Consider the following 26,248-nt stretch of genomic DNA (forward strand, 5'->3'; position numbering starts at 1 on the left):
TATAGTATTACGCCACTCTATCTGTTCTATTGTTAACATGTTTTTGTCTTACGATTTGGTGTCTTAAATTGGAATATCAGTTAGTTTTGTTACTTACATAATACCAAATATTCTTCCTGCAATCTGAGACTAGCGGTCACTATTTGACAGAGGTGTGACCAGTCAAGTCATTGTTTTCCAAGTTATAAGTGTAACACCCGTCCCATATTTATCTAAATAAAATCTGCAGTCTGTTACTAATATAGGCGGGCCCTGGAGTATGATCTAAATAAATGGCGCTCTTACCTTATCAACTGGTTACCAAAATGTCCTAATGCTGTAAATAAACTAAATACTGGCGGTGCCTCCATGACTAAAAGGAAGTAACACGAATTAAGACTTCTTGTTTACCTTATGAATTATATGAATTATCTATTTTTTAAATATGTGACACAACACTTTTAACTTAAAATGTACCAAAATATAGATATTTATTTAACAAGCAATATGAAATGAAATGAGGAATTGTAGACAATGATAATACAGATATGAAATCACAACAGTAGGATTTGTATGTAAACACAATGTATGGCTTTACGCCACGTAGGTTCAAAACCTTGAAAGATAATAAAGCGGAGTCTCCAATTAGACTCTGTTACCAACTTTCAACGACACAAAATAATAAAGTGGGCCCACACACTCGCACACACACTCACACGATGCAACGACACAGTCCAACTTCTACCCAGACTGTCACGGGTACGTTGCAGACCTGACATGTAGCTTGGGAGCGGTGGGGCCTACAAACTGTTATGGCCACTTCGCTTGGTCACTGCCAAGTATACACACAATGCACGTGCAGGATTGGAGGGTTGTACTCACGAGTCCCCGCGCCAGGGGAGAGGGGCAACGATGGCGGGAATCAGGCTAACCGCACGCGCAGCGAGCACCAGAGGATGAGCGAGAACCAAGGCCACGTCGAGGAAACAGCAGGGCAGTCCAAGGTAGCACGGCAGCCGGGAGAACGTTTCAATGTTGTCCACGGAGGTCTTCCCTGCTCACCGTTCACGTTGTCTGACTCCTTTTGAATAAAATAGATAGCTAAGCTACCAAGTCCCGATACTATCCCGGTTTGAGCTAGTAACAACTGGTCTCGGGCAGCCAACATATGAAAGCAACACACAAAGCTAACGTTGCTATGCTAGACTAATTAGCTAAACACACACATTTCTTAACTATAACGAGTAGTCATAGCAAATAATAGTGGATATAAACTGCATAGTTACCTTTAGTGGAAACAATATACACAAACACACGATGAAATTAACTGGTCGTCAATCCCCAGACGGTCTGCATACAAAGTTCACGATCAATGTCAAAAATGACAGGTTCACCCAATCGTGTCCAGCTGCTGTCTGCCACTGACACCCACGAAACCAAGTATTGGGGCCGCAAGCCCCGCCCCTTTTCCTCTGAACACACGATCAGATAGGTTAATAATTTAGGATACACGAATTACACTAAAGGAAAAGAATGAATTGTGGTGGACACGTATTGGGGACAGAATTCAACCCAGGAACTAAGGGTTAAGTCATGGTTGCCCTGGCAGGTTAACGCAGGGTTAAGTTATGGTTGTCCAGCCAGTTTTCTGGTTATTCTTGCCACCTCCGCTCAGTCGAGCTGGGTTTGGTTGTCTCTCTGATTTACCGTGGATTAAAGAAAGTTGCCTACACGGCTAAAGTGTGAACCTACGGTCTTCTCCGTTCCTTCGGCTCTACACTGGTGACCCCGACGTCGGTTTTCGGATAGGTTTTCTGAAACCACACACATTATGGCTACGAACGCCGTTGCAATTAAACTGCCGGAGTTTTGGGAGTCTTCCGCGGCTACATGGTTCGCGCAGGCTGCGGCACAGTTCGCGCTCAGAGACATAACAGCGGACGAGACCAGGTACTACTACGTAGTGGCAGCGCTGGGGGGCGCTACGGCTTCCAGGATAAGCGGTTTCATAACCAACCCACCGGCCGATGGTAAATACGCCGCACTTAAACATCTCCTCCTTGAAACTTTTGAACTGTCAACAACGGAGAGAGCACGTCGCCTCTTCGCAATTCAGGGCTTGGGAGATGGCAAACCATCGGAGCTAATGAGCAGGATGTTAAACCTACTGGGTCAAGAAAAGCCATGTTTCCTGTTTATGGAGCTGTTTCTGCGCAACATGCCGCCCCACGTCCAGACTGCGCTCGCTAACTCCACCATCACTGATCCCCGTGAGCTGGCAAAGGAGGCTGACCGATTCTTCGTCGCTACACAACGTTCCTCCCATGCCGGGGTGCTGGCTCCTACCTTCACTGGCCCCCCGCCGACATCGCGGGCGTGGCCCGACGGTGGCGCCACAGCATCAGACCGCTACAAGCCCTCTGGACTCTGTATGTACCACGCTCGATTTGGTGCGAAAGCTAAACGGTGCCGTTCCCCCTGCAACTACAGGCCGACGGGAAACGAGAGGGCCAACACTCAGTAGTGGCCATGAGTGTTGGCGATACGAGCAGGCTACTCTTCATCCTCGACACCATCTCCGGTCGGCGATTTCTTTGTGACACGGGCGCACAGAGAAGCGTGCTCCCTGCTACTGACGTCGACATCATGGGCGGGGAGCGGGGCCCCCAGTTGGCGACGGCTGACGGCAGCCCTATCCACACCTATGGCGTGCGGTCTGTAGAACTGTGTTTTGGTGGACAACGTTTCACGTGGGAGTTCGTCATGGCCAATGTAACGCTTCCCCTCCTCGGAGCTGATTTTTTGTGCGCTTACGGTTAGTGCTAGTGGACATTCAGAACAGCCGTCTGGTCGATGCCTTAACCTTCTCCTCCTTCGCATGTACGCGGAGGGAAGCGGCCTATGCAGGTCTAGCCAACTCTCTCTCAGAGGCAGACAAGTTCAACCGCCTCCTCGCTGAGTTCCCTGACCTCACCCAGCCTACCTTCTCTGCACCCACCGCTAAGCATGGGGTGGAGCATCACATTGCCACGAAGGGGCCCCCGGTCTACGCCAGAGCCAGGCGTCTCGACCCCGCCAAACTCGCCATTGCCAAGTCTGAGTTCGAGCACCTGGAACGCATGGGGATCATCCGCCGCTCTGACAGCCCATGGGCGTCCCCACTCCACATCGTCGCTAAGCCTGATGGAGGTTGGCGCCCATGCGGGGACTACCGCCGACTAAATGACGCCACCACGCCCGACCGCTATCCTGTCCCGCATATCCAGGACTTTTCTGCAAACCTGTCTGGCAAATGCGTCTTCTCAAAAGTCGACCTGGTCCGTGGTTATCATCAAGTTCCCGTGCACCCCTCAGACATCCCCAAGACAGCGGTGACTACCCCATTCGGCCTATTTGAATTCCTACGAATGCCATTTGGACTCAAAAACGCGGCCCAGTCCTTTCAGCGGCTGATGGATTCAGTGCTCCGTGGCCTTCCTTTCATCTTCGTCTATTTGGACGACATACTCATCGCCAGCGCCTCCGAGGAAGAACACCTGTCCCATCTTCATGCCCTCTTCAGACGCCTCAGCCAGCATGGGCTGATCGTCAACCCGGCGAAGTGCCGGTTCGGGCTGACAACCATTGATTTCCTCGGGCACCGCATCACTGGGGACGGGGCAGTCCCCCTGCCCTCAAAGGTGGAAGCGGTGGCGGCCTTTCCGCGCCCCCAAACAGCTCGTGCGCTCAGGGAGTTCATCGGGATGGTGACATTCTACCACCGCTTCATTCCCCGAGCCGCCTTTATCATCCGGCCACTGTACGAGGCGCTGAAAGGCATGTCCCCCAACCAGGCGGTCGACTGGACAGCAGAGCGGGACCGTGCGTTCACCGAGACTAAAGCTGCGCTCTCCCAGGCTACCCTGCTAGCGCATCCTTCACCTACAGCGCCTATTTCCATAACCACGGATGCATCGGACTATGCTGTTGGTGCGGTTCACGAACAGTGGGTGGGGGGGGCTTGGCAGCCTTTGGCCTTTTTCAGTCGCCAGCTTACACCCCGAGAGCGCAAGTATAGTACTTTTGACAGGGAACTCCTCGGTCTCTGGCTCGCCGTCCGGCATTTCCGTTTCCTGCTAGAGGGCCGCGAGTTTACTGCGTACGTGGACCACAAGCCCCTCACGTTTGCCATGTCCAAGACGGCCGAGCCATGGTCCGCTCGCCAGCAGCGACAACTCTCCTACATTTCGGAATTCACTACCGACATCCAGCACGTCGCTGGTAAGTCTAACCAGGTAGCTGACTGCCTCTCTAGGGCAGTGATTGGAGCGGTCCACCTAGGCCTTGACTATGCACAGATGGCTGCTGACCAGGCCACAGACCCGAGCATCCTCCGTCTCCGGGCCTCCGACACGGGGCTCCGCCTGCAGGACGTTCCTTTCAGCGACACAGGTGTCACCCTCCTGTGTGACGTCTCCACAGGACAGCCCAGGCCCATCGTCCCGCACAGCTGGAGACCCCCCTTATTTGAAGCTGTGCACGGCCTCTCTCATCCAGGCGGTAAGCCATCCGTGCGCCTGACCTCTGCTAAGTTTGTGTGGGAGGGACTTAAGAGAGACGTGAAAGCGTGGGCCGACTCGTGTGTTGCCTGTCAGCGGGCTAAGATACACCGCCACATTAAGGCGCCCCTGGAACGCTTCGCAGTGCCGGAGAGACGATTTGACCATGTCCACGTCGACCTGGTTGGTCCCCTACCCCCCTCCCATGGGTTCACCTACCTCTTCACTGTGGTGGACAGGACTACGCGCTGGCCTGAAGCTGTTCCCCTGGCATCCACGACGTCTGCTGATGTGGCCCGGGCTTTTATTGGGTCGTGGGTCTCACGTTTCGGTACGCCTTCCGACCTTTCATCTGACCGCGGGCCACAGTTTACCTCAGAGCTATGGAATGCTGTGGGTGAGGCTCTGGGCGTCAAGCTTCATCGCACTACCGCCTACCACCCTCAGGCGAACGGCCTATGTGAGCGCTTCCACCGGTCCATTAAGGCTGCGCTTTGGGCTACTCTCAAGGACTGCAACTGGGTCGACAAGCTCCCATGGGTCATGCTGGGCCTGAGGACCGCCCCGAAGGAAGACCTACAAGCCTCCTCTGCGGAGCTGGTGTACGGCACGCAGCTGCGAGTCCCAGGCGATTTCATGCCCGATGCAACGCGTCCCTGGTCAGCTGTGGACCAACGAGCCTCCTTGCTGGACGGGGTCAGAGCTTTCACACCCGTCCCTACCGCCCAACACGGCGCTCCGGTTTCCCAGGTGCCCCCAGGTCTGCAGTCAGCGGACTACGTGTTCATCCGTCACGACGCACACCGCCCCCCTCTGCAACCCACTTATGACGGCCCCTTCCGCGTCCTGGAACGGGGAACTAAGCACCTGGTGGTGGATTTTGGGGGCACGGCCGAGCATGTTTCAGTGGACCGAGTTAAACCCGCACACCTGGACTTGACGCAGCCGTTGGAGTTAGCCCAACCTCCTCGTCGCGGTCGTCCCCCGGCTCCGCCTCCTCCCCCCGTGGAGGCCCGAGCTGCCTCTTCTGCTCCTCAGGCCGACCTCCACAGGCCCGCGTCAATGCCTCCCAGAGACGATTACTATGGCGAATTCTGGGGGGGCTCATGTGGTGGACACGTATTGGGGACAGAATTCAACCCAGGAACTAAGGGTTAAGTCATGGTTGCCCTGGCAGGTTAACGCAGGGTTAAGTTATGGTTGTCCAGCCAGTTTTCTGGTTATTCTTGCCACCTCCGCTCAGTCGAGCTGGGTTTGGTTGTCTCTCTGATTTACCGTGGATTAAAGAAAGTTGCCTACACGGCTAAAGTGTGAACCTACGGTCTTCTCCGTTCCTTCGGCTCTACAGAATGACATTTGGATTAAATCAGGTTAGGTTGTTAAACTTAACAACACGTGCTGGACTATGTATGATTCAAATAAACTATGCTCAACTATGAATTTATGACGTATGAGCATAAACCTTGTAAATAGTAAAACACACATTACTATTCAATATTATGAAACTCTATGAAATGACTTTTTAAAACTATTTATATGATCTTAACCTTCGCTCTTAAATGAATTTATTTCCCCAATAATATGACATTATTTATTCTCTGCATTTTTAAAGCCTGATATATTTAACCAGGGCTACATGAGTAAGTCTCAAGTCTTGGCACTCAAGTCCCAAGTCAAGACTGACAAGTCCCAAGTCCTAAAATTTGAGTTCCAAGTCCGATACAAGTCATTATGTGCACTTCATTAAATTGAATGCCATTTCAAAATTCTAATAACAGAGTAAGAGTTGATACGTTAAATTTATGCAAATCATGAAGACCTTTTAAAGCAATTAATTTATTACCGAATGATTCAAAGTGGATCTGTAATTATGCAAACGAAGAGTTGATCGGCTGCACACTTTATAAAAGCTTTGGGTTCGGAGAAGATATCAAGTCTTTCAAGTCAAAATGCTCAAGTCCGAGTCAAGTGATTCAGTCAAAGTCGAGTTGCAAGTCTTTTTCAGGTTTGCCAAATCTAAAGTCTTCAAATGTATGACTCGAGTCTGACTCGAATCCACATCACGTGACTCCAGTCCACACCTCTGATATTTGAGAACTGACATGCTAACGTGAATGAGTGATTGAATGAATGACAAAAGTTCAATTTAAACATTCAGTATTAAAAGTCAACTGCTTTGACGATGTCGTATCAACGAACAACACGAACTCTTTTTCTCACGGGAGTCGGTTAGTGGATGTTCCCTTAAAACGTGTCTGATGTGCAAAGGAGTTGAATCAAGTGCAACTGGACTTGGTATAGATCCGTGAAGACGTTTCGCCTCTCATCCAAGAGGCTTCCTCAGTTCGTGCCTTTCTGACTAGACCAAGCTAGTCTGACTGGCTGCTAATGAGACTCAGAACACGTTCCAAAAAGACCAACCAGGTGAGCGACGAGGAGAAGAGGAACAGAAGGAATAGTCATCCCGTATGTTTCTGGGGTCTCCGAGAAACTCAGGAGAATTTTCAACAAACACCGCATCCCGGTATACTTCAAACCCAGCAACACACTCCGACAAAGACTGGTTCATCCCAAAGACTGTGTACCACACACCCGGAAAAGCAATCTGGTGTATGCTGTACAATGCAATGAGGAGTGCACTGACCTATACATAGGAGAAACCAAAAAAACACTACACAAACGGATGGCCCAACACAGAAGGCCAAACTCCTCAGGACAAGACTCAGCAGTCTATCTACACCTAAAAGAGAAGACACACTCCTTCGAGGACAGCAACGTACACATTTTGGACAGGGAAGATAGATGGTTTGAAAGAGGGGTGAAGGAAGCCATCTATGCGAAACTGGAAAAACCATCCCTCAACAGAGGAGGAGGTCTGCGACACCACCGATCTCCCACCTACAATGCCGTCCTTTCATCTCTACCCAGGAGACTCAAGAAGCCTAGCCTCCAAGAACAACAGTCGCTCACTAACGGCTCCAACGACTCATGACCACTGAACAATGAAGTCGAAACTAACACCCCCAACCACCGTCGCTGCTAAACAAATGCAAATCAACACCTTCGATGGTGACGGGCCTGGCTGGACATTGGTACACAAAAGAGCCACGCATATCTATGGCTCTGTTAGCGACGGGCGGTGGTAAACATCGGAACACAAAGAGCCATGGACATCAATAGCTCTGACAACGACTCCTAGAGGATTAATATCTGAGTCTCATCACCAGCCAGTCAGACTAGCTTGGTCTAGTCAGAAAGGCAGGAACTGAGGAAGCCTCTTGGATGAGAGGCGAAACGTCTTCACGGATATATACCAAGGCCAGTTGCACTTGATTCAACTCCTTTGGATGACCATGACCTGGATGAATGAGAACATTCACAGACGTGTCTGATGTACTCTTTTGTTTTTGGGCCTCGTAACAAACAAGAACCAGAATTTTTTCTTTTTCTTTTGTGTGGAATATGTGAGGGAGTATCGTGTGAAAGTTAGTTCTGGTTTGATATTATACTTAACATTACCAAACAGTTCAACGGGATGAACCTCAGCTGGATTCTTCAACATGGTGTTTTTACATATGGAAGCAGATATCGTGATATACACTCACCGGCCACTTTATTAGGCACACCTGTCCAACTGCTCGTTAACGCAAATTTCTAATCAGCCAATCACATGGCAGCAACTCAATGCATTTAGGCATGTAGACATGGTCAAGACGATCTGCTGCAGTTCAAACCGAGCATCAGAATGGGGAAGAAAGGTGATTTAAGTGACTTTGAACGTGGCATGGTTGTTGGTGCCAGACGGGCTGGTCTGAGTATTTCAGAAACTGCTGATCTACTGGGATTTTCACGCACAACCATCTCTAGGGTTTACAGAGAATGGTCCGAAAAAGAGAAAATATCCCGTCAGCGGCAGTTCTGTGGGCGAAAATGCCTTGTTGATGCCAGAGGTCAGAGGAGAATGGCCAGACTGGTTCGAGCTGACAGAAAGGCAACAGTAACTCAAATAACCACTCATTACAACCGAGGCATGCAGAAGAGCATCTCTGAACGCACAACACGTCGAACCTTGAGGCAGATGGGCTACAGCAGCAGAAGACCACACCGGGTGCCACTCCTGTCAGCTAAGAACAGGAAACTGAAGCTACAATTCGCACAGGCTCACCAAAATTGGACAATAGAAGATTGGAAAAACGTTGCCTGGTCTGATGAGTCTCGATTTCTGCTGCGACATTTGGATGGTAGGGTCAGAATTTGGCGTCAACAACATGAAAGCATGGATCCATCCTGCCTTGTATCAACGGTTCAGGCTGGTGGTGGTGGTGTAATGGTGTGGGGGATATTTTCTTGGCACACTTTGGGCCCCTTAGTACCAATTGAGCATCGTGTCAACGCCACAGCCTACCTGAGTATTGTTGCTGACCATGTCCATCCCTTTATGACCACAGTCTTCCCATCTTCTGATGGCTACTTCCAGCAGGATAACGTGCCATGTCATAAAGCTCGAATCATCTCAGACTGGTTTCTTGAACATGACAATGAGTTCACTGTACTCAAATGGCCTCCACAGTCACCAGATCTCAATCCAATAGAGCACCTTTGGGATGTGGTGGACCGGGAGATTCGCATCATGGATGTGCAGCCGACAAATCTGCAGCAACTGCGTGATGCTATCATGTCAATATGGACCAAACTCTCTGAGGAATGTTTCCAGTACCTTGTTGAATCTACACCATGAAGGATTAAGGCAGTTCTGAAGGCAAAAGGGGGTCCAACCCGGTACTAGCATGGTGTACCTAATAAAGTGGCCAGTGAGTGTATATATATCACGAGATATATCACGAGATATATCAAGATATATATATATATATATATATATACACACCATGATATATACCGTGATATATATATATATATATATATATATATATATATATATATATATATATACTACCGTTCAAAAGTTTGGGATCACATTGAAATGTCCATATTTTTGAAGGAAAAGCACTGTACTTTTCAATGAAGATAACTTTAAACTAGTCTTAACTTTAAAGAAATACACTCTATACATTGCTAATGTGGTAAATGACTATTCTAGCTGCAAATGTCTGGTTTTTGGTGCAATATCTACATAGGTGTATAGAGGCCCATTTCAAGCAACTATCACTCCAGTGTTCTAATGGTACAATGTGTTTGCTCATTGGCTCAGAAGGCTAATTGATGATTAGAAAACCCTTGTGCAATCATGTTCACACATCTGAAAACAGTTTAGCTCGTTACAGAAGCTACAAAACTGACCTTCCTTTGAGCAGATTGAGTTTCTGGAGCATCACATTTGTGGGGTCAATTAAACGCTCAAAATGGCCAGAAAAAGAGAACTTTCATCTGAAACTCGACAGTCTATTCTTGTTCTTAGAAATGAAGGCTATTCCATGCGAGAAATTGCTAATAAATTGAAGATTTCCTACACCGGTGTGTACTACTCCCTTCAGAGGACAGCACAAACAGGCTCTAACCAGAGTAGAAAAAGAAGTGGGAGGCCGCGTTGCACAACTGAGCAAGAAGATAAGTACATTAGAGTCTCTAGTTTGAGAAACAGACGCCTCACAGGTCCCCAACTGGCATCTTCATTAAATAGTACCCGCAAAACACCAGTGTCAACATCTACAGTGAAGAGGCGGCTGCGGGATTCTGGGCTTCAGGGCAGAGTGGCAAAGAAAAAGCCATATCTGAGACTGACCAATAAAAGAAAAAGATTAAGATGGGCAAAAGAACACAGACATTGGACAGAGGAAGACTGGAAAAAAGTGTTGTGGACGGATGAATCCAAGTTTGAGGTGTTTGGATCACAAAGAAGAACGTTTGTGAGACGCAGAACAAATGAAAAGATGCTGGAAGAATGCCTGACGCCATCTGTTAAGCATGGTGGAGGTAATGTGATGGTCTGGGGTTGCTTTGATGCTGGTAAGGTGGGAGATTTGTACAGGGTAAAAGAGATTCTGAATAAGGAAGGCTATCACTCCATTTTGCAACGCCATGCCATACCCAGTGGACAGCGCTTGATTTGAGCCAATTTCATCCTACAACAGGACAATGACCCTAAACACACCTCCAAATTGTGCAAGAACTATTTAGAGCAGAAGCAGGCAGCTGGTATTCTATCGGTAATGGAGTGGCCAGCGCAGTCACCAGATCTGAACCCCATTGAGCTGTTGTGGGAGCAGCTTGACCGTATGGTACGCAAGAAGTGCCCATCCAACCAATCCAACTTGTGGGAGCTGCTTCTGGAAGCGTGGGGTGCAATTTCTCCAGATTACCTCAACAAATTAACAGCTAGAATGCCAAAGGTCTGCAATGCTGTAATTGCTGCAAATGGAGGATTCTTTGACGAAAGCAAAGTTTGATGTAAAAAAAATCTTATTTCAAATACAAATCATTATCTCTAACCTTGTCAATGTCTTGACTCTATTTTCTATTCATTTCACAACATATGGTGGTGAATAAGTGTGACTTTTCATGGAAAACACAAAATTGTTTGGGTGATCCCAAACTTTTGAACGGTAGTGTATATATATCACGGTATATATCACGAGATATATCAAGATATATATATCACGATATATATAAATCGTGATATATATCAACATCATTATGATATATTCTCTTTGTGTATCATGACATCAGTGCTGTCAGTATGAGGCAGCATTAGCAGTCACACTGCACGTGGTTTACTATTGAACAGATTTACTAAAACAAGTGACGTGGAACGCATTGCTCAAGAGTGCCCTGGCAGTAGATTTCAAGTGGTTTATATTATATTTATTCCAGACAAAACCGACTTCTGTATGGAGGTTTTAATAGTTTAACCCACAGAAGGCAATCCACAAATGTGTACCGTGATCCACAATATTTCACTGTCCACAAACATGTGTTTTGTTTTGTTTTGTTTTTTGCCCCTTTGCAAAACTATCCGTGGGACTGTAATGAACATGTCTTGATCAAATTCTAAGAGTCTCTGCATCTTTTGACCCACCATGTAGTGTTGTTGGTGCCGAGAGACTAAAACGTCAGAGGGAATCCCAGAAAAGGTGGGTCAGCTGTGGCTGCTTGCTGCCAAATCTCATTATGACTCTGTGCTAGGCTCATCTTTTCACATAACGTTCTTAACCACCACATTATCCTTGCCTGCTGGTTACCAAACCAGTCTTACACAAAACTATGATGTCACCGTATTGCCGGATTTGTTGTGTTACCTAAGGTTGAGGGATAGGGATATGTCAAGTCCATCACCAAGTCATTCAACATTCAAATCATTCATGAGCTGAGATCTCACTTGGCAAATTAAACTATTTCTGATTCTGATTCAGATTAATACACATATGGAATCAATTCACAAATCCACTCACAAGCGAACATGAACTTGTCATGATATATATGATAGGTTGAATATGTCAAATATGTCATGAGGAGATATTATGTTCTCCATGTTACTGAGTGTCATCATTATGCAACACGTGTGTAATTCCTGCAGACAAGTCTTTCTGGATCTACAGGACTGCAGGCTCGTGAATACTGGTATTATTAACTTCTCTGGAACCTTCTCAAAAGCCTCTGCCAACACAGAAACAGAAACGACCCCCCCCCCATTGCAGCGGTGGCATGGTCCTGCTATACCTCCATGCTGGCCCCTACCTGGATGACCTCATCAGGCAGATGATGGGTGGGGGTGGGGGGTGGGGATGTGGGATCAGGGTTACAGGCAGATTAACCACATGATGCTCTATAAAGGTTTAGGGTAATCCACACAGTGGACACATTCAGAACAGCCAACGCAAGCGGTGCTTCGCTCCCCATACGGACGCTGACTCGACTGCATAACACTCGACCGAAGGAGGACCTGGACATCTTCACAGCTTGTATGAAGACACCTACTTACCGATGAGCTAGACTTCTCACCAGGGACTTCAGCAATACAACAAAATTAAGATACATCGTCCTCGACAGCACAAAGGACCACGAAGGAGAAGAAATGACGAAGGGAAAGGTACGAGTCTAACTTTCACTCCTTAGACACACATGTACACTGCAGCCAAGACATGGCTGGTTTCTACGGATTCTACGGACATTTTGTGACTCCTTTAGTTGGTCATTTGATATGATGTGGAGTTTGAGGCAGTGGCAGACTCTTGAGAGGTTTTGCAGTGTAGGTGTCATGTTCTGGTCCCTTTTCCTAAGACTAAAGTGTGGACTTCAAACCTGTAACCATGTCCACAGTCGCACTGATATATCATGAATATGCTGAAAATCAACCTGCACAGAGAGCAGAGTTAAACAAGCAGCTAACATGGCTGCCCCGGCCTGGCTCCTTCCACCGATGGCTCCGCATAGATCAGTCCCAGAAGTCAACCTTCTTCACTCAAAAGAGCAAAATGAAAAGAAACACGCCATATCTGAGTTGACGAAGTGGGAAGAGCTCATTTAATGCTCATCTCTCCACTCTGTAACTATTTTAGCCTCCATATCAAAGATGGAGGCCTAGCGAAGGCGTTCTAATCCTTCCTACTGATGAAATGTGCTGTTTGTGACACAGCATCTGCTGTCCTGAACTACATGTCTCTCCATGTTGGCTCAGTAGTCTGGTAAACTGCCTGTTAGTACAACTGAATATAAATGATCACGTTATACATTCAGGTGAGCGCTGCAGGCAAGCTGGACAGCGAGGGCCCGCCCAGCTACCAGGAGGCCACCACAGGTGAGAACATGTTCCTGTGACCTGACCGATCTGCTGTCAGGTAGCAGATTCTGTATTTAATGTGAATATTGTCTGTTGTACACGTACTGCGTAGCTCTAGTGTTCAAACTTCACCCACCAGCAAATCACACATCATATTATGTGGGTCCTCTCTTTCCGTGGCGCAGTGGTTAGCGCGGTCGCCTCACAGCAAGAAGGTCCTGGGTTCGAGCCCCGGGGTAGTCCAACCTTGGGGGTCGTCCCGGGTCGTCCTCTGTGTGCAGTTTGCATGTTCTCCCCGTGTCTGTGTGGGTTTCCTCCGGGGACTCCGCTTTCCTCCCACAGTCCAAAGACATGTAGGTCAGGTGACTCGGCCGTACTACATTGTCCCTGGATGTGTGTGTGTGTGTGTGTGTGTGTGTGTGTGTGTGTGTGTGTGTGTGTGTGTGTGTGTGTGTGTGTGATGGTCTGGCGGCCTGTCCAGGGTGTCTCCCCGCCTGCCGTCCAATGACTGCTGGAATAGGTTCCATCATCCCTGCGACCCCGAGAGCAGGATAAGTGGCTTGGATAATGGATGGATGGATGGATGGATGGACAATTTGGACTCTTTTCTTTCTTTCTCTGTTTCTCCTGCTAATTTGAGTATGCAAGCACTGATAAAATCCGCTGAACTTTCGAGTGCTTGTGGACTCAAACATGTCAAGCTAGCAGGGCTGAAGGCTGATGCTCCTCCTGTTCATGTCAGAGAAACCAGATGGCCTCTGGTCCAACCCACTGACCCTCTCTGCACATGTGTTGGTTTCTCAGGCTATGAGGAGATGCAGGCCCAGTTCTCCTGGGACGACAAGGCCGTGCGGAGGATCTTCATCAGGAAGGTATTGCTCAGTGTTGCTGTGCAACACCAAACACGAAAGCAGTGACTTCAGCAGGGCAAACAACAACACATTAAATGACAACAGCATCACCCTGACGTGTGTGTGTGTGTGTGTCCTGGTGTGTAGTTGCAAAACACATCACACTCAGTTTGACATGTTGTATTGCAGGTCTACGCCATCCTGATGATCCAGCTGTTGGTGACGGTGGCAATAGTGTCTGTCTTCACATTCTGGTAAAACCCTATTCTGATGGCAAGTCAGTAGTTCTGAACAACCACTGTGATTCTCATCATGTGAATCACCGCGTCCTGTAATGTGCTGCTGTCCCTCGTGTAAATATGAGGGACAGCAAGGCTGGCAGCACAAAACAACTGGCGAGTCCAACTCTGGTCGCTACAGAGGAGGTCATGTTGACGTCTCAGGCCAGCCGTTAAACTAGAACATTAACGTGACTTTATGATGTCTCCGCAGGGAGCCTGTGAGGTTCTTCATCCAGACTCATCCTGGCTTGTACATGGCCTCCTAGTGAGTACATCACCTCCCCGTGTCCTCGTCAGCTGGTCAGCCTCTTCTCACCTTGCTCCGAAGCTCACACACTCTTTCCTCTCTTCCAGCTTGACTTTCTTTGCCACCTACATCGCTTTATCCTGCTGCGGAGACCTGAGGTAACCTCACAGTAACAACCACACTGTGCAGTAGTACACGCACACACACACACACACACACACACACACACACACACACACACACACACACACACACACACACTGGAGGGTAAATAACAACACTGTGCAGTAGTACACACACACACACACAGGAGGGTAAATAACAACACTGCAATAGTCACACACACTAGGGTGTAAATAACAACAACAACACTGTACAATAGTACACACACACTAGAGTGTAAATAACAACAACAAAACTACACAGTAGTACACACACACTGGAGTGTAAATAACAACTACAACACTGTGCAGTAGTACACACACACTGGAGTGTAAATAACAACTACAACACTATGCAGTAGTACACACACACTGGGGTGTAAATAACAACACTGTACAATAGTACACACACACTGGAGTGTAAATAACAACAACAACACTATACAGTAGTGCACACACACTGGGGTGTAAATAACAACAACAACAACAACAACAACACTATACAATAGTACACACACACTGGGGTGTAAATAACAACAACACTATACAGTAGTGCACACACACTGGGGTGTAAATAACAACAACAACACTATACAGTAGTGCACACACACTGGGGTGTAAATAACAACAACACTGTGCAGTAGTACACAAACACTGTGGTGTAAATAACAACAACAAGTCTCACGTTGCTGGATCCAGGGTTTAGCCATGTTGATGGGTAGGTAGGATCCAGGGTTTAGCCATGTTGATGGGTAGGTAGGATCCAGAGTTTAGCCATGTTGATGGGTAGGTAGGATCCAGGGTTTAGCCATGTTGATGGGTAGGTAGGATCCAGGGTTTAGCCATGTTGATGGGGAGGTAGGATCCAGGGTTTAGACATGTTGATGGATAGGTAGGATCCAGGGTTTAGCCATGTTGATGGGTAGGTAGGATCCAGGGTTTAGCCATGTTGATGGGTAGGTAGGATCCAGGGTTTAGCCATGTTGATGGGTAGGTAGGATCCAGGGTTTAGCCATGTTGATGGGTAGGTAGGATCCAGGGTTTAGCCATGTTAATGGGTAGGTAGGATCCAGGGTTTAGCCATGTTGATGGGTAGGTAGGATGAGTCAGTTTCCAGGGCTTCACTTCCTGCATTTTGTCCCCGTCTGTAAACAGGAGGCAGTTTCCCTGGAACCTCATCTTGCTAACTGTCTTTGTGAGTACTTGTCATTTGTACATACATGTAGAAGACAGTACTTGTGTTTGCTAGTCCCCCTGGTCTAACGGCAGCTTTTTCTCGCCGTTGTGTTTTTTTAGACCTTGAGTATGGCCTGCATGATGGGGTTCGTGTCAAGGTGAGTGCATGTTATTGTGTATGTTTGTTCTACAGTGAAACTAAAGGAACAAGACAGGCAGACAGACTGATAAGTGACTGACCTGAAGTCAAGTCATTTTATTTGTACAGCCCAATATCACAAGTTCATATTGGCCTCAAGGGGCTTTACAGCAACACAACATCCTGTCCTTAGACCCTCACATCGGATAAGGAACAACTCCCTAAAAACCCTTTAACAGGGAGGAAAACTAGGAAGAGAGAAAACAACACATTGAATATGTTGATGAGGGTTTTGGTCTCTCGCCCCGGCAGCTTTTACAACACTAAGTCGGTGACGCTGTGCCTGGGCATCACTGCTCTGGTGTGTTTGTCCGTCACCATCTTCAGCTTCCAGACCAAGGTGAGGAAAACTGCTCTCATCAGTACCAAGCAACACACCATGACACACCTGAGACTGGCTTTCTCATGACGATACAGCTGTATTACCCGCTCATCCGCCCTTTTCCTCCGTCCCAGATTGACGTCACATCCTGTCACGGGGTGCTGTTCGTGCTGTGTGTGGTCATGCTCCTCTGTGCCGTCACACTCTCCATCGTTGTCCCATTCGGATACGTAAGTTCAACTCTCCCTCCGACTGTTTCCCATGTCGTATGAAAACCACCAGAGATGTGGAGCATCGTGACGCCGTTACCTTCTGCACCTCTCTAGCGCCAGAACGACCGGGATTCCACTCCTACCTCAAACGACCATGGGCGGTCAAAATGACCGTTGGTGTTTAAACTCTATGTTCTGTCAAGATAAATACCCGACTGAGATATTAATGCATTACTTAGTATGTTAGTATGTCTGTTAGGAAACTAACTGACACCAAAATTAACATTTCAACAACTGTAACACTGTAGCGAATTCGGGGGGCAGTCCGGGAACCGCCACCGCCGGGACGCGGACCCGTATCTCCTGCACCGCAAGCGACAACGTTAACCAGTCGACTAAAGGGTCCGACCTGTTAGTCAAGGACCAACGTGTCTACTTATCTATGCACGTTACAATCCTATTTTTAAACAATTTAAACTTCAGAGAGACATGGTCGAACTTGAATAAAAAAAGTGAAGAAGTGAAAATGTTACCGGAAAAACAAAACGGAAAACCCATGTTGCTAATCTAACAAACGTAACAAGGCCCATAAAACGTGACATGTAAAAAAAAAGAAGTGAACGTTGCGAAGGAAATGACGCGACCAACACACGTCATAAAGTGACATGACATGCACGATGACGCGCGAATTACGCGCGGTCATTTTGACGGCTCATGGTCGTTTTAGGTAGCTCTATAGTAAGTTTTTAGTGCGATTGTTCTAAAACTCATTTCAATGCAAATACATGCAGTTTTAGGAGCATTCAGGGGGCGGCAGGTCTGTATCTTTTATTTTCACTAAGTTATTAAACTTTGAAAATCCAAAACGGTCAAAATGGCCGCCTTGTAGGGTCCGCGGTGGTGTAGCGGTCTAAGCATCGGCTTTGTGTTGACGCAGTCACCCACTGGGGCAATAATTGACAGCGCTGTCTTCGGGAGGGGGGCGAAGTTGGCTTGTGTTCGTCACGTGTGTGGTGTGGTGTGGTGTGGTGGTGGTGGTGGGGAAGCAGTGGTTCGGCCTGGATTCACCTCGTCCCGGAAGTGGGGAGGCTTCTCCTTCCAGACTGCCGGCCGGAGAGATGCAGGGGGTGAACGCATGCAGTACGAGGGTGGGTGTGTGAACTAGAATAGGGAGCGATTGGCCACTGAATTGGGGGGATCGGATATAAATGTAAAGAAAATGGCCGCCTAGGTCGTCCCAGGCGGCCAGAAATAGTCATGGGTAAACACCGTGTTTCGAAACCAGATTCAGAGTAAAGCGTAAGAGCCGGCTCACCCTGGCCAGGCCAGGCCAGGCCAGAGCGGGCCAGAGGGGATTAGCCTTTGTTGCCGTCTTCATCATCTTGAAGATAATCTAGCAAAGCCAGTCTTTCCCAAATTAGCAGCCCAGCCCTCTTAAGTGTCGGCTAATGTTTCCCCCCGTGTTGCAGGTACCCTGGTTACACGCCATCTACGCTGTGATAGGAGCCATCCTCTTCACTCTTGTAAGAAGCCTTCCCTCCTCAAGCTTCAGTTCAGCTGCATGAAGTACAGTTACTGGTTTGCTGAGGTACCACATGATTCACTATCTCTTTCTCTCTCCTGCAAGTTCCTGGCATTTGACACTCAGCTGCTCATCGGGAATAAGAGCTACACCTTGAGTCCAGAAGAATACATATTTGCCGCCCTGAACATCTACCTGGACATTATCTACCTGTTCAGCTTCCTGCTGCAGATATTCGGAGGCGGCCGAGAGTGAAACTCCACCACCACCACCAACTCAGCAGAGGCCCAACATGTCCAGGATTTGTGACTCTTCATAACCCGGAGTTGTCCCGTTGTAATAGTTAGCTCAGCCACGTTCAGGGTGAAGACGTCTGAAGATGCCCGACTCTGGAGGCCTCTCTTCATGAGGGCCTGATCCTCAGTACTGTTAGAGCAACCATTTGAAAATATGTTGTGAAAATGTAAATGACATCACAGAAGACCAAACGTGCAATTTATTCACCAACCACGTTTTGACATGAATTTTATTTTCCACGTGTTTCATGTGAAGAAACTGCAGCTGAGGCTGCGGGAGGCTGGGCAGGTCTGTGAGGGAGGTGGAGGCCGTCTGCTCGTTCTTGTCTCATAGTTACGTAATGCTGTTTGTACCAACATAATCTGACAGAAGTGTTTCAGAGCGACCAGTCTACACGTTGTGTCTGGAGTGTAACCTGCTCAGCTTCACTGTGGAGGTTCGCTGCACTTCTGCCCTTCCAGATGTTCTGCGGCAGCTGTGTTGGCATGAACTCCCCCCATCCCATCTACCCAGATGGCATCAAAACCCAGAGGTGTTTAGAGTTGAATACTCAAAGACACTCGGTTCACCCACATGTATTTCTAGCTTCCCTTCAGCTCTGAGCCAATAGTTGGGTTTCATTCATGCAGGGTTTTCGCTCACCTTTTTACCCTTTGCTGGATTCAGGAACACTCAACGGTAACACCAGCCACCGAGTCCACAAAGTGGTCTGTGCTAGCTCTGATGTGACCTTGTGTATGTGTTCTTAATGCTCATAATGATAGATGACTAACAGGCTAATTCACAGTTCCATTTTGGTGTACATGTGTGATAGTTCCAGTGTGCGTGCACGCTGGGGAAGTGGACGTGGTTGACCGTGTCACCGAGGGGAAGTGTTTCTACTGTTTCGTATGTTCAGCTGTTAGACACCAGTTGCAAGTTCTATTGTAACTCTAATGTGGCCTTTGGAGTGTAACGTAGCTTCATGTTAGAATAAATATCCCTGTGTCTTAACATGTAGACGTCCAAACCTGAGCCCTAGAGAGGTCGAAGGTCAGGCCAGCCAGTACATGGTGATGTGTTTTCTAAAGACGATGTAAGTAAAGTTGAAATGTAAGAATGAAGTTGTCGACTAAACAAGACGTGTGTTGCCGTGCTTGTGAATTAATGGTTGAACACGATGGTTTCTCACACAGGGTCTCCGAGAAACCCTGTATGAAATGTATGGTCCCTTTGGTCGGACCCTTTGGTTGACTGGTTAGCACAGTCGACCACGGTGCGGGCGACCCGGGTTCACTTCCCGGCTGCAGCCTGAATTCACTATATCAACTGTACTAAACTATCCCTAGGTGTGTGGGTGTGTGGGCCCTGTGATGGACTGATGGTCTGTCCAGGGTGTCGCCCCGCCTGCCACCCAATGACTGCTGGGATAGGCTCCAGCACCCCCGCAACTCTGAGAGCAGGATAAGCGGTTTGGATAATGGATGGATGGATGGATGGGTGGATGATGGATGGATGGATGGGTGGGTGGATAGATGGATGGTTGGGTGGATGGATGATGGATGGATGGATGGATGGATGGATGGAAGGATGGGTGGTCTGAGAAACAGATTTAAACACCTCTCCACAGTCTCCTCGGTATGGAAGCCAAGCAATGGAAGAAACAGTTCACCACATGATTAAAACTAGGCTTTTATTATAAAAAAAAGAGAATTGACGTATTCAAATTCAAAGAGAAAACCAAAGAGAGAAGGAAAACTGCATCTCTATCAATAAAAAACACAAGTTATGGACAATTCAGCAACTCTGGCACAGGAGGACAAAAGTGGCCAAGTGGCCTTGCAAAATAAACCAAATATCAAAACCTCTTTCCTCTAATAAAACTGTACAACATGAGTTCTTGTATAAATAAGGAAGCTGTTTACAAGCAGTGAGTAAGATGAGCTTGTCACGTGATCTACATCTAATACCCCCCCCATCTGACGGGTGCTGAGCATCCTCCTTAAGCACCCGCACACGCCGTGTTGTAGCATCACTGCCCAGATGTTGTGGAGTCACTTCCTGCTGGGTGTCTGCTGCACAGGAAGTGTTTCTCCTGCCCATAGCGGGGGTCTTCACGCGAGCTGCAGGGCCCATCAGAGGACGCTCTGCACGCGGCAGATGGACGGGGGATGTTCTGGAGATTCAGAGGGACCAGCGTCCAACAAACTGTCTGTACGTCCCTTTAGCAGCAAAACATTCTGAAGCTATGAAACAAGCCGGAAACTGCCACGAGCTGGACCAAAGGCTGCAGACAGCTAGAAACCACCACGAGCTGGACCAAAGGCTGGAGACAGCTAGAAACCACCACGAGCTGGACCAAAGGCTGGAGGACAGCTGGAAACCGCCACGAGCTGGACCAAAGGCGGGAGACAGCTGGAAACCGCCACGAGCTGGACCAAAGGCTGGAGACAGCTGGAAACCGCCACAAGCTGGACCAAAGGCTGGAGGACAGCTGGAAACCGCCACGAGCTGGACCAAAGGCTGGAGGACAGCTGGAAACTGCCACGAGCTGGACCAAAGGCTGGAAGACAGCTGGAAACCACCACGAGCTGGACCAAAGGCTGGAGGACAGCTGGAAACTGCCATGAGTTGGACCAAAGGCTGGAGGACAGCTGGAAACCGCCACGACCTGGACCAAAGGCTGGAAGACAGCTGGAAACCGCCACGAGCTGGACCAAAGGCTGGAGGACAGCGGGAAACTGCCACGACCTGGACCAAAGGCTGGAGACAGCCAGAAACTGCCACAAGCTGGACCAAAGGCTGGAGACAGCCGGAAACCGCCATGAGCTGGACCAAAGGCTGGAAACGGCCGGAAACCGCCACGAGCTGGACCAAAGGCTGGAGACAGCCGGAAACCGCCACGAGCTGGACCAAAGACTGGAGACAGCCGGAAACCGCCATGAGCTGGACCAAAGGCTGGAAACCGCCGGAAACCGCCACGAGCTGGACCAAAGGCTGGAGACAGCCGGAAACCGCCACGAGCTGGACCAAAGACTGGAGACAGCCGGAAACCGCCATGAGCTGGACCAAAGGCTGGAGACAGCCGGAAACCGCCACGAGCTGGACCAAAGGCTGGAAACGGCAGCGTTCTCGAAACCGGTGTGGACTGAAAAATAAGGGCTGGGAATTTGGTTTCCAAATGTTGTGCGTACAGTACACACAAGGCATGGCAGCTTTTAAAACAAATGTTTGAGCCAACCGAACCCAAACGGCGGTGCGGTCAGGATCCCGCCCCGTATCGCTCTGCGAGACTAAATAAATACAGACGGCGGGGCAGTAAGTGGTCATTTCATAGTTTCAAAATCATCTTAGTGTTCAGAATGATGGCTAACACGTGGACTACCGCGTGCTTCATGAAAACATCATACCCACGACAGTTTCCTTCATGAGGCTGGTTCACTCCAAATGAAAACGGGACAGCTGCTATGTGACCTGGACAGATGAGTAACTGACACGTCAGCGCCGACAGGAAGCGCAGGTGACGCAGGTGTGACCTGACGCTCATCTGCAGGAAGTGGAAAAACAGACCGTATTTACAAACCAGCTGTGATGACGCCGTCACAGGAAGTGACAACATCCCCTGCACTGTTTTTGGTGACAACCTAAACCTGAAGGTGTAGAAACACAAAACACATAAGCCAATGCTCCGTTACCAGGCAGGACACACGGCACGCGGACGCCACGGCCCTTCTGACGCGGGGGGACCAGGCAGATGCTGAGCCGGGCCGCTCCGGGTGGTCCGGCTTCACGCAAACCCATTTCCCACGTTTTTCTTTTTTTTTGTTTGTTCCCCCCCCCCTTTTCACCCAAATTGTACTCGGCCAATTACCCCACTCTTCCAAGCCGTCCCGGTCTCTGCTCCACCCCCTCTGCTGATCCGGGAGGGCTGCAGACTACCACATGCCTCCTCCCATACATGTGGAGTCACCAGCCGCTTCTTTTCACCTGACAGTCAGGAGTTTCACCAGGGGGACGTAGCGCGTGGGAGGATCACGCTATTCCCTCCAGTTCCCCCTCCCCACTGAACAGGCACCTTGACCGACCAGAGGAGGCGCTAATGCAGCGACCAGGACAAATACCCACCACTTCCCACCCGCAGACACGGCCAATTGTGACTGTAGAGATGCCCAACCAAGCCAGAGCCAACATGGGGATTTGAACCGCCGATCCCCATGTTGGTAGGCAACGGAATAGACTGCCACGCTACCTGGACGCCCCTTCCCACAGTTTTAATCTCAATTCGTCACTCATTTTACATGAGGATATTTACCATTTGGTTGTGAAGACACACTGTAGGATGAATACTCCAAATAAAACCTTAACAAAGCTAAAGGTGAGTCAGATGGTGGAATACGGTGTGTGTGTCAACACACCTACTGACACTTGACATATGTCGTGGAACCTGAACGAGGCACAGCATGGAGACCTGTGACCGCCCACTTCAGAGGAGCCGTTCCTCTGCAGCCGAGTCTGCAGCACTTCTCTCTGCTGAGGTGGGGAGTCACGGCATGGAGACTTGTGACCGCCCACCTCAGAGGAGCCGTTCCTCTGCAGCCGAGTCTGCAGCACTTCTCCCTGCTGAGGTGGGGAGTCACAGCATAGAGACTTGTGACCGCCCACCTCAGAGGAGATGTTCCTCTGCAGCTCGAGTCTGCAGCACTTCTCCCTGCTGAGGTCAAGCTTGTCAAATGAATGGATGGCGATGCTGTTTTTGGTTGCAAAGAAGAGCAATGACAAAAGGGCAACAGTCTTTTAAACCGTGCCTGAAATAAGGCTTGAAAAACGACTTTTCACTGGCTGGAACACCTCAGTGGCTGGAGGACAGGAAGACGCGCTCTTCCTTATCTCATGTCAGACGCGGATGAAATGCTGGCTAAGGTGTGAGAAAGTGCGTCATTGTCTTCATACACACCGCTGAGTGTTGAACCCTGGACTGTGTCAGGCAGTTGTTTCCAGACTAAAATGTTAAGGCTTAAAATAGGTTGTTTTTTTTTTTGCAGTGTTGGTTCATTAAGAAATTCATTCATTGCTGTACTGCTGTAAAACTCATCTCTAACAGCACGACCACGGTGACGCGAGTCTGATGTAAAACTGCTGTTTTAACAGCTAGAGTTCACGACGTCTCTAGAAACAAATGATCCTCATCTATCATATCCAGACATACTGCACGTGGTGGCATGACCTGTAGTGACAATATTTAATTCAATAACTTTTTACCAGACCATAATTTGTATGTACACGAGCTTCTGTCTGTTGTTACGTCGACAACAGAACCGGTTTGAGACTTTCCAACCAGGAACAGCTGAAGAGACTCAGGCCGCGGTTCTTAATCCAGCACCTCTTCCCTAAGCTTCTACATATACACCTGTCTGTGGACATGTAGGTCTGTAGAAAAGCCCAGACAGAAACGACGAGAGAGTGAAAGCACAGTGCTGTGGAACGGAGGCGGTGTGAGGACAGTTGTCATGGACCATGTGCAGATGCACAACGATGCAGCATCACTAACCCCGCCCATCACTAACAGAGGAAAGATCGAAACTACTCATAGGAACGCTACCAAGCTAACACTAACATCTAATCTATTTTGAAAATAAAGTCATTCAAAAATAAGGCAAAATAGCTTAAATGCTTTCAAGTGAAACAAAAAAACAAAAAACAAAAACAGTTTACTATCTACAAACAAAAAACAAAAGAGAAAAATCACTGAAAGTCAGAAAATCAAACTCAGGTGACAAAAGCAGCATTGAAAAAAAAAAAAAACAAAACAAAACAAAAAACCTTACAGCTCCCTTTCCCATCACTTTTATTTCTGGGACTCTCAGCCCCCAATTTGATTTCCCTCGTTTCTCTTAATTTAGTTATTACTTTGTTCTTTTGTACACACACTTCGTAGTAATCTTCAGCTCTAAAGCATGTTTAATTATCACTAAAGTTGGAGTTGTTATTTATACCTGAAGATCTATCACAAGCAAACCGCTTAAAGCCAGCTGAGGGCCATGCTGAGAGACACGGGAAGGATGCAGGGGTCTTCCAGAACATCTCTACAGAGCATCTCTGCAGAACACCTCTACAGAGCCTCTCTGCAGAGCATCTCTACAGAGCATCTCTGCAGAACATCTCTGCAGAACATCTCTGCAGAGCATCTCGGCAGAACATCTCTGCAGAACATCTCTGCAGAGCATCCCTGCAGAGCATCTCTACAGAACATCTCTGCAGAGCCTCTCTGTAGAACATCTCTGCAGCCTCAGTGACACATGTGAACACAGTACTTCCTTTCTGGTAATGTCTCCCTACTGGCTTTAGACTGACAACAGGACGTGGTAGGACATAAACTAAATTATCATCAATAATGACACACAACTGAGGTCTCCCAATGAAATATTGGAGCTTTGCCTCAGCACCTCATAATACTTTTACAGTTTCCCAATGCCAGAATGCATGAATGTGCTGCCTGGCATCTAGACACCTTTAAATCTGTAGACTGTTTTACAACCCACGCCCACATCTACATAAACTACAGCATTAAATACCCTGCCAAATTTAAATGTTCTTGGAACTCAAAAAACATAAATGGAAATATTCATGATTGTCTTTCACCCAGAGATCCAGGGTGAAACCAGGGTTTATATGGTGCGGAGATCACCTCACCACCCCGTTAAGAGTTTCTAACCTGCGGCCAACATGACGGTCTCCAGCATGGCAGCTGCAGGTGGCTTTAAACGGTTTGCTTCCTATGATTTAAATAATTACCAAACATCACACCAACTAAAGTCTTTTGATTTTTTTTTTTAATCTGTACAAATTGTTATCCTACTGCTGCAAATAGAATGTCAAAAAACAGACATCAGGAAATAAAAATCAAAGTTTGCATATCTTACAAAAAAATAGAAGACACATTGTGTTGTAACTCTTTTCCTTGAATCACTCTGAAACTTCCAGAATGCTTTTTTTTTAAAATAAGAATTTGTTATATTACGTGCACAAAAATAATGCTCTGTGTCTTTTCCTCCTTTCTTAGCGTTTTTTTTTCTTTTTTAAATTCTTTTTGTCAGTTAACAAAATACATCAACGTTTCTCTGAAGAACGCTCCCACCTTTGGTTGATCGGCTCTTGGAGAAAAGAGCAGGAAAACTCCAATGAAGTAAGAGTGTCATCCTAGTTTCCATGACACATATGTTCCTCTTGCCATCCATGTTTGGGTCCGGTGCTTGCTGAGGGTCCCGAGCACGTCTGTCCTGCAGAGGAATCCTTCCCACGCGGCTCATCGTGTGCCCTCGGCCCCTCGCCTCCGGCAGCTGAAAGAGACGCATGAGTGTTGGTGTCCTCAGATGGTCTGAGCATTCTGTGGCGCTTTCATCAGACTGTCAGTGTGATGTTCTCATCATTACTACTTCTCCGTTAACTAATTCCCGCACTTTTTGTTTGATGACACAATCTTACTCGCAGTCACATCCTGAAATGCTAATATGTTGGGAGAAAAACATTCAGAAAATATGAATATGCGTATGAAGGAGGTAACACAGAGGGCGGTCTGACAGGATGCGGAAGGGGGGCAGGTTAAGCTAACTGCTAGCCCATGAAGCTAAGCTCACTGCTAGCCAAAGGAGACTGGCAGTTCTGATAGTCATCCTGCGTTGGTTCTCTCGGACAGTGATTTTTTGTAGTTTGATATATGTGTTCTTGTGGTTTTGGGATGTGTTTTTGTATT

At 48.0% G+C, this 26,248-nt stretch overlaps 2 protein-coding genes across 5 annotated transcripts in view; one reads left to right on the plus strand and one right to left on the minus strand.

Annotated features, from left to right (window-relative positions):
• Positions 1-506: 506 nt before the first annotated feature.
• The window catches only part of LOC130106905 (RNA-binding motif, single-stranded-interacting protein 2-like), a 223,290-nt gene continuing 197,548 nt past the window's right edge, over positions 507-26,248 (minus strand). For 2 of the 4 annotated variants that reach the window (XR_008809779.1, XR_008809777.1), the window contains exons 14-15: positions 25,634-25,835; positions 21,911-22,045 (exon numbers count right to left, since the gene is read on the minus strand). The gene's annotated coding sequence lies outside the window, so the exon portion shown is untranslated. Of the gene's footprint in view, positions 1,061-21,910; positions 22,046-23,222; positions 25,836-26,248 lie in introns of those variants that run through there. The other 2 variants (XR_008809778.1, XM_056273217.1) reach the window with 2 other exon arrangements.
• On the plus strand, positions 13,097-18,477 carry faim2b (Fas apoptotic inhibitory molecule 2b). The gene is made up of 11 exons (XM_056273218.1): positions 13,097-13,269; positions 14,056-14,123; positions 14,292-14,356; positions 14,595-14,648; positions 14,738-14,788; positions 15,947-15,986; positions 16,088-16,125; positions 16,419-16,506; positions 16,623-16,718; positions 18,170-18,223; positions 18,328-18,477. Exons 1-11 carry the CDS (start codon positions 13,188-13,190, stop codon positions 18,475-18,477), a joined length of 786 nt encoding a protein of 261 aa, XP_056129193.1. The 5' UTR covers positions 13,097-13,187.

This window comes from Lampris incognitus, chromosome 2 (assembly GCF_029633865.1).
Source record: "Lampris incognitus isolate fLamInc1 chromosome 2, fLamInc1.hap2, whole genome shotgun sequence".
Classification (NCBI taxonomy): domain Eukaryota; kingdom Metazoa; phylum Chordata; class Actinopteri; order Lampriformes; family Lampridae; genus Lampris; species Lampris incognitus.